General features: G+C 41.2%; 1 protein-coding gene across 3 annotated transcripts in view; it reads left to right on the top strand.

The window, feature by feature from the left end:
• Positions 1–395: 395 nt before the first annotated feature.
• Positions 396–18,486, top strand: part of NTRK2 (neurotrophic receptor tyrosine kinase 2) — a 195,288-nt gene continuing 177,197 nt past the window's right edge. For all 3 annotated transcript variants that reach the window (XM_014869110.2, XM_088156795.1, XM_014869114.2), the window contains exon 1: positions 396–619. In XM_014869110.2, coding sequence (XP_014724596.1) covers positions 411–619 — 209 coding nt within the window. In that variant the 5' untranslated portion in view covers positions 396–410. The remainder of the gene's footprint in view (positions 620–18,486) is intronic.

Below are 18,486 nucleotides of genomic sequence, written 5' to 3'. Positions count from 1 at the left end.
CGCCGTCCCTCCGGCGGGCAGCGGCCGCCCAAGCCCCCGCAGATAGGAGCGCAGCCTCCGCCACCTGCCCCCGCCGCCCCGCGCGTTTTGCAGCATCATCGGCAGCAGCCGCGGGGGCAGGCGGTGCCGGTGTCCTCCCGCGGGGGCAGGGGCAGGTGCCGCGCCGCGCCGGAGGCCCCTCTCGCCGCTGTCCGCCGCGGCGCCCAGCTCCGGCCCCCGCCACCCCGCGCAGCGCCCGGGGCGGTCAGCGCCGCGGGGCGCCCGTGGCTGCGGCTGCGGCGCGCCCATGTGAGCCCCGGCCGCGGGGTGCCCGCTCGCGGCGCGGAAGGCTGCGGACCCTCCGGCCGTGCGCCCCGGCAGCGGCGGCGGCGGGAGCAGGAGGAGGCCGTCGGGGCAGTGCTGTAGTGAGCATGGTGTCCTGGCGGCGGAGGCCGGGGCCCGGCCTGGCGCGGCTGTGGGGCTTGTGCTGCCTGGTGCTGGGCTGCTGGCCGGGTGCGCTGGGCTGCCCCGCGTCCTGCGGGTGCAGCTCCTGGCGGATCTGGTGCACGGGATCGTCGCCGGGCATCGCCTCCTTCCCCGTGCCGCAGAGGAGCTCCGAGGGCGACAATGTTACAGAGATGTGAGTACGGCCCGGGGCCGGGCGCGGGGGCGACGGGCCGGAGCAGGCGGGGGAAGCTGCGGGCGGAGGCGGCGGGGAACTGACCCACGCCTAGAGGCTCTTGCTCCGCGGGCAAATGCAGTGGCTGGAAGCCTAAAAGCCCCGTGTGATTTTATTTGGACGCGGTTTACCAGAGATGCCGCTGCCAGCCCGTTTAGATGATGAATCCTAATTGTTCGCGACGCAGATCGCGGGGACCGGGGCGGGGGCCGACGCCGGCCGCAGCCGGAGCACGGGGCAGCCGGGGAGCGGGACGGGGCTGCCCGTTTGCCTCCGACCCTTGCCCCAGCTGCTGCCGGGGGTTGCGCACCGCTTAGCCCGCAACTCTGCGGCAGCAGCAGGTATATCAAACGGAGGGTTTTTCTACCTTTTTTTTTTTTTTTTTTAACTTTCGTTCCCTCAGTTTATCGCTTCGAACCAAGAGTTTTGGTGGGTGGCTTCCCAGTCGCCCCAGATTTCTCCTGTTTTATTTTTGTGTTAAAAAAAAAAAAAAAAAAAAAAAAAAAAAAAAGAAAAAAGAAAAAGAAAAAGAAAAAAAAAGGAAAAAAGAAAAAAAAAAAAGAAAAAAAAGTAAAGGAAGAGATGCGGCAGAAAGTGACAGCAAACTGTCTTTCATGCCCTCACCATAGGAATGCGAGCCTGCTTTGACCTTCTCAGTGGAGGTGGCTGGAAGGAAAAAAATACAAAACCTGTAGAGAAATGAACACAGTGCTCCTTGTCAGCAATTGGGAGGGAATTAGAGAACCCTAATTAACCGTGAAGAAAAAAGTTTTTTTCCTCTCATTCCCATGTGGTGCTTCCATCCTCGTTGGCCTCGAAGACAGTATTTGGTGAGGGTGTTCTGTAGCTTTTCGTGTTAAATCCTGCATAGTTTCACAGCTCAGAGCACCATTCATGTACGTTGCCTAAGAAAACCTCTTGCAGAAAAATATTTGGATACTGGATGTGTAGATGATAGATCTCGGGGAAAAACCTTCTCAAGCTGTTTTGTTTGTATTTCCCTACTCCTGTTTTTGAATTGCTTTCTGTGGCATTTCATGGAAAAGATATCAATATATTTTCCCCAAGTCTATTCAGATGTCTCACTATTTGCATTCTCCATCCTTCTGTTTTTCAGTGTCTTTTAGAAGAAATAAAAACTACTGTGAAATACAGTGTGAGTTTAGATTAAATTCTAGTCTGGGCTACAGTCCTGCAGTTAGTTGAAGTCAATTTGCTGCATTTCCCTGCATGTGCTTGGGGAAAAAGCTGAAGGCATTAATTTCTACTACTCATGTATGGCCTATCTTTGGGAGATTTTTTAGGACCTGTGGTAAAGGAATGGTCTTTCTGAGTTATAACTTATTGATTCAGATGGTTGTGTAATATTCTGTAGATTGCTTGAATAGAAAAAAAATTACTTGGAGCTATGCGTCTGCAATCTTTTTTATAGGCTTTGGTAGCCTTTTTATCCAGTCTATTCTATTTAGAAGTAACAGAGCAATTTTCCTGTAGAATTTAATCTCTAGTTTTAAAGGCCAGAAGAGAAAACACATATTGTAAATATGTCTTTTTCCACGATCAGCTTAAGACATGTCTAGTCATTTTGCATTGATGCTTTTGGCTTTAATTTTTCTGGGTTTTTTCGGCATCATTTTCTTTACAATTCTTTTTGATTTTTACTGTATCATTCTGTGACATTGCACGTTGTTGTGTTTGGTGATCTAAAAATAATTTTGAGTCATGGATTTCTCAGGAGATGCTGTTGCACGTATTTAAGATGGTCTTTTCATGCGTGCTTTTAACATAAAACACAGAGACCCTTTAATTAGTTTATAGACATAAATTAAGAAATGAACTGCAGTAGCTGTCATGTTATTTCATTGTGTGAGCTCTGTAAACATTAAGTACAGAAGCAGTTCTAATACAGTACGTACAGATTGTCAAACCATTTTTAACACCACAAATCTTGCTTAATTCTAGCAAAGAGACTGGAGTGTTACATTTCACTTGTGTAGCCTCAGGCCTGGTTATTCTTTTATGTGCTCTGCAGATACATTCCATCGGTCTCTGGTGGAACTACTCTTGGTATAAATAACATGTGAAGAGTATAAGACAATTAATTTTAAGAATTTATTCACATGTATTTCCTGAGTATCTATTGAAATCAGTCTTTCACTTGTTGGTTATGTCTTGGCCTTGACAGGAGTGGATCCTGCAGTCCCAGGCAAAACATCCACTGGCACGCAGGGTGTAGATCCTGAGTTCAGTTCCTTACCCCAGCCACAGGCACTGAGAGCACTGGGATAACTGCATGGTCAGGATGTATATGTGAAGCCCATGGTGCGGAGGATTGGCTGTGGGCCAGGTGAATGGCACCGAGCAGGCAGGATGTGAGTGGGCAGCTAGGGTCTTTCACTTGGCTTTAAGAGATGGAAAAAGGTGGGATGGTGCAGCAGGAATAACAGAGATGATGTGCCATGTATCTGGCAGCCTCCACCGCTTAACACCCAGGTGCTTCACCTCTGGTTTGGTCCACAGGTGGATTGCGCTTTGCAGTTTATAAGCAGTCCAGCTATTTTCTAGATTTCTGATCCAGCATCCAAATCTACGGGGAGGGTACTTCTGCATCAGCCCTATGAAGGCCAGCTGCTGCAACTTGGTGTGGGAGGGCATAAGAGTATTTATGTCTGGTGCTTTCTTAGTCATCTCTCTCATTTTTTCCCTTCCTGACTGCTTTTGCATAGTTTTCTACTACAGTAAATAAGACAGATTTTAGATTTGCTCAGTTGGTTTAAGATGATGATGTGGGCTGGTCTTTATCTGGAAAGCAAGTACCAGTGCTTATCATAACAGACTGTATTGTAATAATTGTTTGGTCACTTTGGCATTGTTGGAGGTAAATTGAAATCTAGAGTGAGATCCTGCATTAAGATAAATTGTATCAGTCATTGATACATTAAAAGCCAAAGACCAGAAGTGACAAAAGCAAAATTACTTTATCAATTTTGTAAAATCCATGCATTGTAGACACAATGACAAATAAATAGTCCTTGTCAAGATCAGTCAAGCAAAAATATTAGTAGTATAGAAAATGAGAAGTTTTTAGAGTGGTCAGAACTTATTGTAAAAGGACCAGTGTAATATTTTCTCATTAAGGAAAATGTATTGCTGTGAAGACTTTGATTTAAAAGTGACATCTTGCATTACAAGTACATTCCTGGCCTAGCTTCACAGTTCTGCTATCAAGTCATTAATGTGTTTACTCATGATTATTCAGGTGAATGAGGTTTGAAATTAATTGGTGTTTTTCAGGAAGAAGTGCTTGCCAACTAAATAGTAGGCGAGTTTTAAGCCCTTGCCTATTAAAAGAAAGGTGATTGTGTATTGCGTACATTTCAAAACCACAAAATAAATTTCTAATGCAGTTATATAAAGCACTCTAGAATTGTTAATAAGTAAGACAGGATAAGTAATTTATAGAGTAAATTATTTAACAAGTCATGTGAGCTTGTGCTTAAAAAAGGGCATGTTTAAATTCATTGACGCTCAGAGCTGTTGGTATTTTGAGACTTTTTTATTCTAGATTTTGAGGCTGTTGTAGATTTAATGTCGTATAAAACTGTCTACAAGGATCCTCAGCCTCTAGCCCCTTCCTCCTCAAAGCAACTTCTGGCTGTGCATCATTGCATGACTTGGCTGGATTGAGAAGTTATTTCTGGTGACTTGGAATTGTATAATAAAACATGAGGCACCAGGCTACAAATTATTAAAGGCTTTTTGGACAGTGGTGATGTAATATCTTCCTTTAGGAATTTGTCCTTTTGTTTTTTTAAACTTCCTTTAAAGATCTGGATAATTGGTTAAGGTGAATTAAAAGTAAGCACTGTGAAAATCAATTTTGTAATTTCTGGGCTCTAAAAATACTCCAGGATCACAAAGCATTCAATTTTGTATACGTTCTTTGTTTTTTTGCTCCCAGAGAACCTTTTGTATGTCTTGTTCTAGATGCTGCCCTTCTGGCTTGTGAGGACTGATGGGGCTCCTGAGGCTTTCCATTGAGGCTGTCTCAATCAGGCTAACATAACAGCTCATGAGGCTGGAAGAGAGCATCATCCTTCAGGAGGCAGTCAGTGGGGCAGGGTGGCAGGAACACTACCTCTCCCTCATTATCTTTGGTCACTCAAGAGTTTTGAGAGAGGTTTGGGATGTATATACCGAAATGAAAGATTTGGTCTTGAGCATATTGTTTTCAAGAAACTTCCATTTATTTCCATACTAATGAGAAAATAGGGCTTGGCAGTGCAGCCTGTGATATCTTTAGGATGGCATTTTCCAGATTTCTCAGGTTCTATTTTTTCTCCATTATTTTTATGCTGACAAGTGTAACAGAGAAAGTAGCTTAGCAATATTCTGGATCCCTAATCACTGTAGAGCAAAAAATTTTATGTAACTGAACATGGGCCTGATTAATTCTCCATTTTGGTTTTCATTTGAAAGTAAAGGGGGATCCCCTAGCTTGTTTTTTTTTTTTTTTTTGGATTGCAGTTCTCTTTTTCCCACAATTCTCATCTGTCACTACACAAGTGTCTAAGAGTATAGTCCTTGAGGTGGTCATCCAGATATCCATGATATCCGTTTCTGAGCAGGACAAGTAAGGTAATGGAGCAAAGAACTCTAAAATTGCTTCAGTGTATTGTTGATGTCAGATGTATATTTAGCTTGTTACCTCTAAAAAACTGCTCTTTAAAAACTCTCCTTTAAAAAGCAAAGCAGATTGTATAAATTCACTAATTTACATGCATTTGAAATGGAGAGATAAATCCGTAGAGGTTTGAAACCTACTGCTTGGGTTGTGAATATGCTTTTTAACAGGATGCTCTTAGGTTTGTGAAGATCTCTTCATCCAGATGTATGTAGTACATCACTGCTGTTAAATTATATATGATAATATAAAACTGGGATGCATCTTAATTCCTGGTTGATGGTGAACCTATATTTTCAGAAATTGCAAAAGGCAAACCAAACTACTGCCTGTCCTGAAATGTACATATGGAGATTCTGTATTTTTACATAGCTACTATTAACATAATATTACAGTATCACAGGATCACAGAATGGGTTAGGTTGAAAGGGACCACTGGTGGGATCAGTTGATCCAACCTCCCTAGTCAAGAAGGGTCTACCAAAGCGCATGGCACAGCATTGTATCCAGAGGGTTCCTGAATATCTTCAGTGAGGGAGAATCCACAACCTCTTCAAGGAATCTGTTGCAGTGCCTGGTCACCTGCACAATAAAGAAGTTCTTCCTCATGTTGAAGTGAAACTTTCTGCATCAGTCCCTGCCCATTGCCTTTGTCCTATTGCTCAGCATCACCAAGGAGAGCCTGATTCTGTCCTGTCGATATTGTTCTTTCAGATACTTGACAAGATCTCCTCTGAGTGATCTCTTCCCGAGACTGAACAGACCCACCTTTCCATGTATAGGAGATACTCCAGTCCCTTAGCCATCGTTATAGCCCTCTGCTGGTCTCTCCCAGGAGGTCTATGCCACTCTTGTCCTGAGGAGCCCAGAACTGGACACAGCATTCCAGCTGTGCCTCACCTGGGCTGAGTAGAAGGACAGGATCACCCTCCTTTTCCTGCTGGCAATGCTCTTCTTTATGCACCCCAGGACACCATTGGCCTTCTTGGCGACCAGGGCACACTGCTGGCTCATGGACAGCTTGCTGTCCACCCTCAAGGCCCTTCTCCACAGAGCTGCTTTCCAGCAGATCAGTCTCCAGCTTGTGCTGGTGTCTGGGCTTATTCCTTCCCACCCTGCTTTATTTTGCCTTTGGTGAATTTCAGACAATTCTTCTCTGGCCATCTCTCCATCCTGTCAAGGCTGCACTCTGGGGTATTGGCCACTGTTCCCTGCCTTGTGTCATCAGCGACCTGCTGAGGAGGCACCTGTCTCTTGTCCAAATCACTGAGGAGCAAATCAAGCAACACAGGGCCCAGCATTGACCCTTGGGGGACACCATTTGTGATAAGCCTCCAGCTAGATCTTGTGTCACAGATTGCAGCTCTTTGGGATCTGCCATTCAGGCCAGTTCTCAACCCAGTTCACTGTCCACTCATTTAGTTTGCACCTCCCGAACTTGCCTGTGAGGATATCATGTGAGACAGGATCTAAAGCCTTCCTAAAGTCGAGGTAGAGAATAGCCACTGCTTTCCCCTTGTCTCTCCAGTAATTGTGCCATCATGGAAAGCAATAAGGTTGGTGAAGCATGATTCCCCTTTGCTGAATCCACACTGACTAATTCTGGTCACATGCTTGGCATCCATGTAGGTAAAGATGGCCTCCAGAATCAGGCACTCCATTATGTTTCCAGGGATCAAGGTGAGGCTGGCTGGCCAGTAGCTATCTGGTTCCTCCTTCTTGCCCATTTTGAAGACTAAGGTGACATTTACTTTCTTCGAGTCCTCAGACACCTCTCCTGATTGCCATGACTACTCCAAGACAACTTCAAGCAGCCCAGCTATGGCGTCTGTCACCTCCCTCAGTACTTGTGAATGCATCCCATCAGGACAGCATTTTTTTATTTGTTCTAAGTGTCCTGTTGCTGCTTTCACTTCCTGTGCATCTCTTGCTGGTACTTCACTTTTGACAGGAGTTTTTTGCTCATTCATGCAGCTGTCTTGCCTTCTTTGCTCCATTTCTTACTCATCAGGATGCACTGGTCTTGAGCCTGGAGGAGGTGATGCTTGAATATTTATTGACCAGCTCTCTTGGACCCCTGTTCTCTGCGGAGCCTGTTCCCATGGGATTCTTCCAAGAAGATTCTTGAAGAGGCTAAAGTTTTCTCTCCTGAAATCCAGGATTTCAATTGCACTTACTGCCCTGCTTCTTCCATGCAAGGTGCTGAACTCCAAGTCGTCTCATGATCACATTGCACAATTGTAGTGGACTTACTGGAAGGGACACACACCATGGAAATTCTGCTTTTTTTTAAATTAATTTCTTGTAAGAAAATTACCTGCATTAAGTATTAATCATGGACAGAGACTAGAGGTGAAACCTAAGTATTTTTAATGCCAATTCAACCATATATGTTTCTGTGTTGTGTTTTCATTGTTAGGACAAATTCTTGGAGATCAGGTTTCAGATCAATATTCTTTTTTTCCTAGACAAGGCCTAAAGTCATGAGATTTTTTTTCTTCAGAAGTAAGATAAAATGGAAGGAAGTATGCCAAAGGTGTCCAAGGTATTTCCAGAGGAACTTTGAGAGATTGTAATCGTTGAGTAGTATAACTTGAACTTTACTTTGCTAAAGCAAACTAGTTCTAATCTTCTAAGGTAGTTAGATGCTTTTTATTTCAGGGGGAGGCTGAGGCTGGGATCCTGGCCTATGTAAAAGTGCATGGAGTTAGTGTTTCACCAGCATAGTCTAGAGTATGTATGTAAAGGATGAAAGGAACCTTGATTCAAGCATTTTCCTGCCTTTTATAAGTTTGGAAGCGCTTGGGCTTGTTGCTCGATTACTTGATGTGTTTTTGACTTGCATTTTTTTTGCCTTTCATGTGTTTTCATTCTGCATGAATACTAAACACGTTGAGGTAAGTGGAAGCTAAGACGGAGTATTTTAAGGAGGAGCCTTTTACAACGTTTTAGATATTTTTGCTTTGGAATGAGCCTCCTCGTGCAAAAAAAGTTGGAGCTCCTGCTATGGATTCATAGAGTATATATGATTCATTGTATACAGATGTCTGTTGTATAAATAAAAGAAAGGCAACACATTAATCAAAGTTAAGTAAATCTATTGCTGAAACAGACAACAGAAATGGCAACACTACCGAACTCCTTATGGAAGGATCTGTCCACAGAGCTGTAGCTGAGGTTGGGAAAGCTACCTATTTTTCCTCTTAGTTTGACAGGTGAACCAAAAGAAATCTTCCAGTTTTAGATGTAAATGAAATTAGTTTTACCTTTTTAATTTCCTAACCATGCCTGCAAGACTAAGTAAGGCTGTGTTCAGCAGGTATCTTGTGGAGCACGGGTATCCCACATTGCACAATAAGATGCATAGGGTGTGACTTCCCATTCTTTTGCAACAACTGTCTGTTTTTCTGAATGCCAGATGGCATGGCAAGCACATGTGAATAAATCATGTGCACATACTGGGCATGTCAGACTTACTGGGCATGGACTGGGAGACCTTTCTACAGCATGTGCTCTAGGTGTCGTGCACTGGACCTACTAATCATGTCTGAGACTGTCCCAGGCCTCATCATTTAAAATCTGGCAACTCCTTACTAACTGTGTAGCAAAGGCTCCTTAACTCAACTGGCTACTCTCCACAGTGGAGAATGTTCTTCTTCCAGGAAGTGATTCAGGAGATTAAATTTGGGTCCTGCTGCAAATTACCACATGCAGTCATCCCCTCCCATCTCTACTGACTATTAAGAAAACATTGAGGAATTAGTTCACGGGGGTGAGGGACAAAAGCAAGACCTTCATTTTAGCAAGCAGGGTCATACTGTGGAGTAAACTGATGTTGTGGTCCTAGGCAAACCATTTCAGCATGCATGTGAAGAGCTGCTCTGCTAGAAGCAGAGCATAGGTCTGAACCAAGGTCTTGTATGTCAGCATCTTAACTGCTGGTCCTGTATGGTGTACAGATGTGGCTTGCCTTGGTTCTTCCTGTCTGAGTTGCCTTCCTTGGCATAGAATATTCAAATGTGCTTTTGGGTCAAAGAGCAGGACAGTCTGTTTAGCTAAGAAGCTGTGATGCCTATTCATGTAGTGAGACAGCTGGGTCCTGCTCCCACTTCTCTGAGTGTTCAATTACAGCAAAAATGAGAACAGTACAAACAGGTAAGATGAAGATTGCCCTCTTTCAGGTGGCTTTGTAAGTATGGTATCTTCTGAGAGACTGGAATCATATTTCCTTAGGGAGAGGAAGAAATTGAATCTAGTACTCAAGATGCTGCTGGAGCATTATTTACAGCATTTCCTCTAAATCTGTGGTCTTCAACCTCATAAAAAGAAGTCTTTCTTTTTTTTTTCCCCGCCCACTAGGTGGGTGAATAGTCTATCACATATTCATCTCCTTTTCTCCTCTCCAATCTTGCCTCTTCTAATTTTTGGAAACAGATTTAGGAACCCATTATGCATATGGTGATCTTCACCCGGTAAACATATATACTGTACCCTCCAGCTAGGAGCAGTTTTGTTGGCTCTGTGGGTAACTGTAATATGCATACAGATGTATTCTAAGAGTTTTAAGTTTAGAGTGATATTAAGTAAGCATCTTTCTAAGGTTATATTGTGCACATATCCCAGAATCACAGAATATGCTGAGTTGGAAGGGACCCTCAAGGGTCATCAAGTCCAGCTCTTGGCCCTGCACAGCACCGTCCCCAAGAGTCACACCATGTGCTGAGAGCATTATCCAAATGCTTTTTGAACTCAGTCAGGCTGGTGCTGTGACCATTTCCTTGGGAAGCATGTTCCAGTGCCCAGCCACCGTCTGGAAAAGCCTTTTTCTGATACCTGAACTAAACCTCCCCTGACACAGCTTCAGGCCATTCCCTCAGGTCCTGTCACTGTCAGCACAGAGCAGAGATCAGTGCCTGCCCCTGCTCTTCCCCTCATAATGAATTTGTAACTGCAGTGAGCTCTGTCCTCAGTCTCCTTTGGGCTGAACAGACCAAGTGACCTCAGCTGCTCCTCACACAGCTTCTCCTCAAGGCCCTTCACCATCTTTGTTGCTGTCCTCTGGATGGTCTCTAATAGTTTAATATCATTCTTATACTGTGGTGCCCAAAACTGCGCATGATATTCAAGGTGTGCCCAGTGCAGAGTAAAGCAGAACAATCCCCTTCCTTGACTGGCTGGTGATGCTTTTGCCATTATTTATAAATACAACAAAATTACATCATTACAAACATTTTGAATTGACACAAATCCATGTGACATCAAGTCACCTAAGTAGAAAATATTAATGCTGGATACTACTTCTGCTATAGACATCACTGCAAATCCCGGATCATGTTTGTGTGCTATCACTGTCTTGTTGCCTGAAGTCTATGCTGTTTAGGGGTTATGAAGGTAGCACAGGTGCAGAAATAGATACCCCTTGCCTTAGAGTCTGGTTGGGATGGAAGAAAGACTCTTCCTTTCCTGCTCTGAACATTTCTCCCAACTCTTTGTGATGTTCCTGTCTGCATTGAGAAAGGGCAGTTGTTCTTTCCGTTGCATGGTTAGGTTACATGCGGAGTCTTTGCCTGTCTTAGAGAACTTCTGCATATTCTCATGAGTTTTAATGAACAGTTTAACTTGTAGCGGTGTTACTCTTCACACTGAATGTCTAAAATGGAGGTTTTAGGAGGTGAGAGTCCCAACAGTTGAAGGTACCAGCAAAATACCAATCTATCTTATATTTGCAGGTGAGCACTTCACCATCACCACTTATGTCTTGGGCCAGGGGCACTGCTGCAGAGGATGTGTAGGATGGAGGAATGCTGAAAGGTGTGTCTTGTACTGGGGTGCAGTCATGAGAACCACAAGCAGAAACAGGCTGGAGGATGAGAGAAGTACTACTCTACTCATAAGCAGTGGCAAGGACAAATGCTGTAAAAGTAAATGAAGAATGCTGTGAAAGTAGTGGTGGTGAGGAGAAGGAAGCTTTTCAGAGGTAGTGAAGAAGGTTGAAGTCTAGCTAAATGTCATCTTGTGAAAGAGGTACATGCAGGGTAAGAGTTTTACTTGATGGTAAAATGGCAGAGAAGGTGATCTAAGACTTGAAACTATATAATAATATAACAATATAACAATATAATAATATAATAATAAATATAATAATATAATAGTGTAACAAAAAATAAATGCTTCCAAAAGAGTGTATTTTCCTTATATTTCAAAAGCATAACAACAAATACAGCCATGAGCAGGCTTTAAGTACGAGCTGGTCAGAGTCTAGAAGGAGCATTGTTTGTTACACATAGCAGAACAAACAGAAATACATAGAGAAAACTCAAAGATACAGGATGATTATCTGTATCATTGTGACAGAAAATTTGCTCAAAATCAAACTGGCCTAGTACAGGAATGTAGAAAGTACAGGAAAGGTAAAAAATATTAAAAAAAATTAAAGCAGCAATGTGACAGTCAGCACTAATATTAGAAATATTCTGGATTCTGACAATTGTGCAGAAAGTATAATAAACAGTATAATAAACAACATCGCTATGCTAATACATGCAGTGCAAGTAAGAAACTACTTATATTAAATGAAGAACAAGATTCCTCAAGTGGAATAATGCAAATGGAAGAAGATATGAATTCAAAAGCTTGGCCAGCTACAATGAGAAGTGGACTATACTGTAATGTAAATAAATGTGATAAAGTGAAATAGAAAACTATGAAGAGCACATAAATGTGCTACAGTAACATAATATGAAGTTCTAGTCATGTATGTTTTTCATTAAAAGACAAGAGTGTCCTGGAGAAGATGCAGATATCTAATCAGGTTTACAGAAGATGTTTCACATCTTCTTGGAAGGGAGTCTAGGAAACCAATTGTGAACCATGGCAGCAGATGGTATAATTTGCAGAATGGAAAAACATCTACTTGTTGGGTTCTCTATGTAATAATTGCACAGAAAAGGGGTAGAGCTCATGACCATGTGTAATCTCTCAAGACTTAAATAAAAACAGAAGAAAGAAACGTTTTGCTGGCTAATGGAAAGGGGAATATTTTTTGACATGTCAGGAGTCAAATTGCTCAACAAATTTAATGTATTAACAGGATATAGATGGATTTTCCTGGATACATGGCTTTAGGTTTTGTGTCTTTGCTCCACCATTTGGAAGTACTGCCTTTTGATCTGTACCTGCATGAAGTGCACTGCATGCAGTGAATGAGACAGTAAACAGGGTAGCAGATGCAGATATATGTCTTGATGATCCAATGATCCAGAGCATATTGATTGAAGTATTTGATATTCTAATAGCCTGTAAGTTTAAACTAAATAAAGCCAAATATTAATGACAAACAGTGGGAATTATATATGTGAAGACTGACTTCAAAGGAGATTTCAGAAGAAATGTCTTACATTGAGTGAAAGAGTCAAGGAAGGTGTCAGAACCCAGAGACAGGAAAAAAACTGTTGAGGGGGATACTGAGTTATGTCAGAAGTGCTATCTAATTCTGAAGGATGTGCAGTTACCTAAGACACCTCCTCCAGAAGGTCACTATCTGAGTATAGGCAGCTGAAAAGAGAATTCCAAGGTTTTGACAGCAACCAAGAAGCTTTAATGTTTTGATTCACTGGGGGGACTTAAAAAGATACATATAAGGGATGGTTGTCTGAAATCTTACTGTGGTCTTGTGGAACTGATGTTTTCCCGTTCTCATTTGCATCAAGGCCAGTGACAGCTATAGAGATGGTGTATGCAAGTGCTGAAAAGAGAGTATTTGCATTACTACTTTTTGCAGACTAGGTGGTTCTGCAGGAGAAAGAACTGTCACTGTATTCATTAATTCATTTAAGATGCTCTTTCATCCTTGCACGGAATTAATAACATCATCAACAACAACAATAATAATAAAGATTAGTCTTATGACTGCTTTCTTTTGAGAAATAATGGAAAACCACATTCACTACTCTCCTTAAGTATGTTAATTTATTGTGTGTTTTCTAGCATATATATTATAAAGGTTCTGCTTGAGAATTTAAGCCTCTTCCTAGCAATCTGCGTAGATTATTTCATACACGGGGGATGAAAATATGTTTTGAAGATAAGTATAAGGTCAGAGATTAGGATATATCTTTTAGAATAAGTAGGTCATTGCTTGGTCTTCTGACAATAGAAAGAAATATCGACATTTGCAAAATATCTAAGGAAAAACAAGTCTGTAGTTGTTGTGTATTCCTGGAAAAACATCAAAAATTCATGCCTTGATGCAATATCAAGTGTACAAACGTGGAGATCTCAAAGGGGAGGACAGGTCTCTAAATGGAGAAAATACTTAAATAAGCCCTGCATGTATTTGGGAGAAAGTAATTCTAAAGGTGGAGCTCATCAAGAGCATAAATCTTAAATCTGGAAAGATGCATGAAACATCTTGAGAGTTTGCTTGATTTGGTCTGTTATCTGAAGAGAGTAAAACAAACACCTTGAAGCAAAACCAGAAACATAAGACCAAGGGTGTATTACACTTCATTTTCCCTGCCTTACAGTAACTTTCTTTAAATTTTGCATTCCAGGCATATTCATTTATTTTTACTTTTGCCTTCACACTACAAAGCAGGAACTAAGGTTGGCCGGGAAACCATGGACTTCCCATTTTCCAGGCAGTTGTAGTCATAAGCAATAGCAGAGATCTGCTCCTGCAGCGCCAAAACAAGACTGGTATCTCCACTGAATTCCCATTTTCTTCTGCTTTAAACTGGGGGGTTGACACATTGTTCAAGATGATGGCTTTGCAGAATCAATTTGCAATGGCAGCTATGTGCTACTAGTTGGAGAATAGCATACTGTTGTGGAGCAGAATGCCTGGGCCCTGTTGCCTCCTGGCAGTTGACACAGCCATATATCAAGAACAGGGAATTCTTGAAATTAACTGATTTCTGACATTGCCTGTGAGATGTTGAGTTCCAGATTGTCCTGAACAACAAGTTGCCTGAGCATGGGGTGTGTACAGTGCAGGATTTGCTGAGAAAATGGGCATGCCTGTGTCTGTGAAGAAAGATCCCAGAGCTAATTATATTGTCTTCAGAGCTTCTGTATACTGGCATGTGGAGAGCTATTTCCTGAAGTCTTCTGTGACTTGTGGTTAAATACTCTAAATATGAGGAAACAACCTTTAGAGAACCTGTGATAGTGGCAACCAGTTTTTTGCTCTTTGTGAAATACAGGTGATTCATGGTTAAAAAAAAGCCCAAAAATCAAACCCAAACAAACAAAAAACCACAATCAAACAAAGAAACAAAACAAAACAAAAAAATACTGCAGCTCTTGCTCAGAATTTTCCAGGAGACACTGGGCAGCCAAGGATGGAGTCAAGCACTGGTAAAATTTCTGAATGCTAGGTAAGTCCACTGTGGATGGTCTTGACAGACTGCATCTTTCCTGAGTTTGGATATGCTCCTCTATCAGTTGAGGTTCTGTTTCCTGAAGTTATCCTCATTAAATCTTGCACCTGTGGTACCAGAAGGAGGAAGCCAAATAGAATAAAATAATTGGAGCAAGCTTCTGTATCTGTAGAATACTTCTGGGTTTAGATGTCTATATCACACTCATTGCTTGTTAGGAGTTTCTTTCCTAGAGGAAGCTTGGCCCTTTGCAGGAAGATTTCTTGATTGAGCAGAGATTATAACATTGATGTCTACATCTGTCTGAAACTTTACTTTCCTGATATGCAACTTGTGTAGCTCTGTGCTTAATTTTCCAACTGTGAGTTCATAGTACTTCAGCACTATTGCAAACTTGGTTTCAGAGGGCTACAAATGTAAGCCAGTTGAATGTGCCATGTTTCATCAAGTATTGTATTAAGTTTACTAATTTTACGTGATCTTAACGCATAACAATGAATGAGCCCATGTTTTTGAAAATGCCTCCAAGTTTTAGCCTACTTTTTGATGAACTTGGTGTGACATTTGAATTTGTAAGAAGATATGGCACTAGGGAGGTTTGGGATGTTTAATTCTCAATATTAACATACTGCTCTCACAGTAGTCTAGACTAGGGACATATGCGACCTGTCATTAAATGGTAATTCATCTACTGACAGTTCAATGTCTGAAGTGTGCTGCCTTTGTCCCCTAAAGACTTAGTGAAAAAACAACTTGGAATATAAAGTTTTCCCAAAGTTCAGAAACATTTCACCAGTGAGTGTTTATTAATTTAATTTTTTTTTCCCAGCTGTACGAACTAGAACTAGACATATAATTGATTTATTCTTTGGAGTGTTAAGAAAATATGTTTTCCATAAAGGAAGCTTTTTGGCAACAGAAATACTTCTGGAGCTGCACTACAGTGCTATTTGCTTGCATCTATGTTGTTAAGACTAGCATGTACTAGGTTTTTTTTCCAGCATGTCCTTATAGCTCCAGATGGAGTAGTATATCTTAATATACATTAAGCAGGAAGAAATAGAGTAAGTAAGTTAGGAAGGCATATTTCTGCTGGCCTTTTATATTCAGGTTAATAAAAACATTTGAAAGTTGGCATGGAACCCCTTTTTGAAATTACTAAGGAACAAAAAAATCTAGATGGCTTTAAAGATCAGAACTCACTTTCTCTTCATGACTTTGCAGTTCAGAAGTTGCTTCACTGATGTTAAACACAATCTGTATCCTTTCATTGTTTTAATGAGCCTAAGTGAAGACCACCCTCTCAAAGGATATCTTACTTGGAGTAGTTGACTCTTATAGATTAGGATTTTAAACTACTGCTTTCAAAATGTTGTAGCAGTGATGAAGAGTGAGTGTATGACACTATTCAGTAGCTGCTGAAGTGTGGTAAGATGAACATGCTATTGTAGGTTGCAATGTGCAACCTAGGTATGTGATTCTGAATGCCGTTATTAGAATTAATCAGTAGTTTACAATGGAGAGATTAAATTAAAGGTCTGAAGACAATTATTGTTTACTTATTACTCATTGAAGGAGATGCAGAATGCTGCAGTATAATCAAGCAAATAGCTTTGTAGGCAGCTAAGGGCTTGATTTAGAGACAGCAGCCAGTATTTGTGAACTGATATGTGTGGTCTGTCTGGTGCTATCCAGCCAGGCTCTGGCAGTGCAACAGTGCTGTGCTGTGCAGTGGGAGCTTCCAAGCTCTTCACGTGACTTCAGCCAGCCGTGAGTCAGTATGTTTTTCTTCTGTGCTACAGTAAAAAAGTTCAGTTAAAGAATAGGGTGGATATTCTTAAGGGCAGGCAGGCAAATTACATTTCTCAGCGTCGCCCACTGCAAGTCAAAGCTTTTAGAGTATTAATGTTTGATGATAAGTAACATTAAGGTGAAGTAGTTGTGAAGAGGGTAAAAATAGACTTCAGTTAGGGAGAGGTTTTATTTCAGATCTCCCCCTAAATTAAACAGAAGAGCAACTTCCCCTTACAGGGTACAGCTACATCATTTTACTCTTTTCTTTCTCATTGCTATGACATAACTGCAAAGGCTTAACTTGAAACAGACTTGTTAAGTGAGTAAGGAAGTATAAGAGGATGTGACCTGCTTATGGTATATTACATCTGTCCACTCTTTTTTCAAGGATTTCCAATGGTGAGAGCTTAGCTTTGCTGTTGTGTTCTGTATAGTGTTTTTACAAGTGTATTGTAGAGCAGTTACTGAGTTAGTTGCACTTAGACAGAAGTTCTTCTCTGTCCCAACCAGTATGGTTGTGGAAAAGCAATTGTTTATTTTGGTTCTTTCAGTTAGGAACTGGAATTATAAAATGATTCAGCTTAGAGAAACCAGAACCAATTCAGAGTAAAGAATACCCTGCTCTTCCCAACCTAGGGTTTCATCTAAGAGATGCAATAAGAGAAAAAAGGAGACACCACAAACTCATCATACTACTTCCCAAATATACATCTGTTTGGTCTATTCCCTGATGGACTGATACCAATCTTTTTATATAGATTGTGTGTTCATACTAAGATTTTTGTCTGATATAAATTGTAAAGCTTTGTTGGCTTCAGCAGAGCTGAACTATTTTACGCTGAGGGCTTAACACATGATGTAATACCCTAACAAATTTTTGTGCAAGACTGTAAGTTATGTCAAGTTCTGGAGTTTCTTGTAGTGAGTTGTTCTGGTTAAATGTTTGTGCGATTAAAATTGCGATGTCGGATTTGGATGAGTGATACGTGTGTTTAAGTGATGAATCTACATTTTGGCAGTGTTTGTCAGGTTTAGCTTTTGTTGATGGCCTAATTTTTAGGTAGTGCAACTGTAATGCTGTTTCTTTTCTTTAAATCCAAGTCTCTTCACACTTCATGTTTCATTGTCCATTTTCCTCAATTCCTGCTCTTACATGATTTCCCTATTTCTATTTGACCTTGACAGGATTCTTGTTGTTGGATAACTGAGGGCAGGATGAGGAACGTGTCTTTGAAACCTCTTGCATAACTTGATTTTAACGTTATGAGGTCCAAGTGGCAGAGAAGATAGATGATACCTAACTCAAGAATGAGTCCTTCAGGGCATGTTTAGAGGAAGTATGTTCGTTGACTTTCAGGACTCTTAGATGAAGGAATTGATAGATTTTTATATACTATTTCATTACTCTTACTTGGCGAAATACTTAAAGTTACCAACCCACAAAAAAAACAACCAAACAAAATAAATTAGTAATTATTGAGATCCTAAATCAGGATGTCTTAAAAATTCAGGAAAGGAAACATGAAAAACAAAGGACTCTTACCTTCTAATGGGTACACTGTGTTAATCTTACTCTGAAAAGTCTTGCAGAGCAGTCGATGTCATATGATGCTGTAGTAATGTGTTCCATCTAGCATCATGCACTGTCTTTTTACTGCCATTCTTTTTCCCAAGGGACAATGGATGCCATTAGGAGAAACTTTTTACTTTTCCCAGTGCATGGCGAGAGCATAGCCCAAGTCAGCACTGCAACTTTGGAGGAGAGCCCAACCCAATTTATGGGATTCTCAGGCTTCTGTTGGGATTTAGAAACATGGTGAATTTCTCTTAACACAACCAGCTCAGGTACATGCATTGCCTTTGAAAGAGCAATACATCTTCTTCCTAATTCATCAGAATTCTCATTAAATAAATTCTAAAAAATTGCTTAGAATGAAGAAAAGCTTTCTTCTAACAAAGAAAGACTCTCA

Source organism: Sturnus vulgaris, chromosome Z (genome assembly GCF_052056855.1).
Source record: "Sturnus vulgaris isolate bStuVul1 chromosome Z, bStuVul1.hap1, whole genome shotgun sequence".
NCBI lineage: Eukaryota > Metazoa > Chordata > Aves > Passeriformes > Sturnidae > Sturnus > Sturnus vulgaris.
This window is presented reverse-complemented; position numbering and strand designations above follow the sequence as displayed.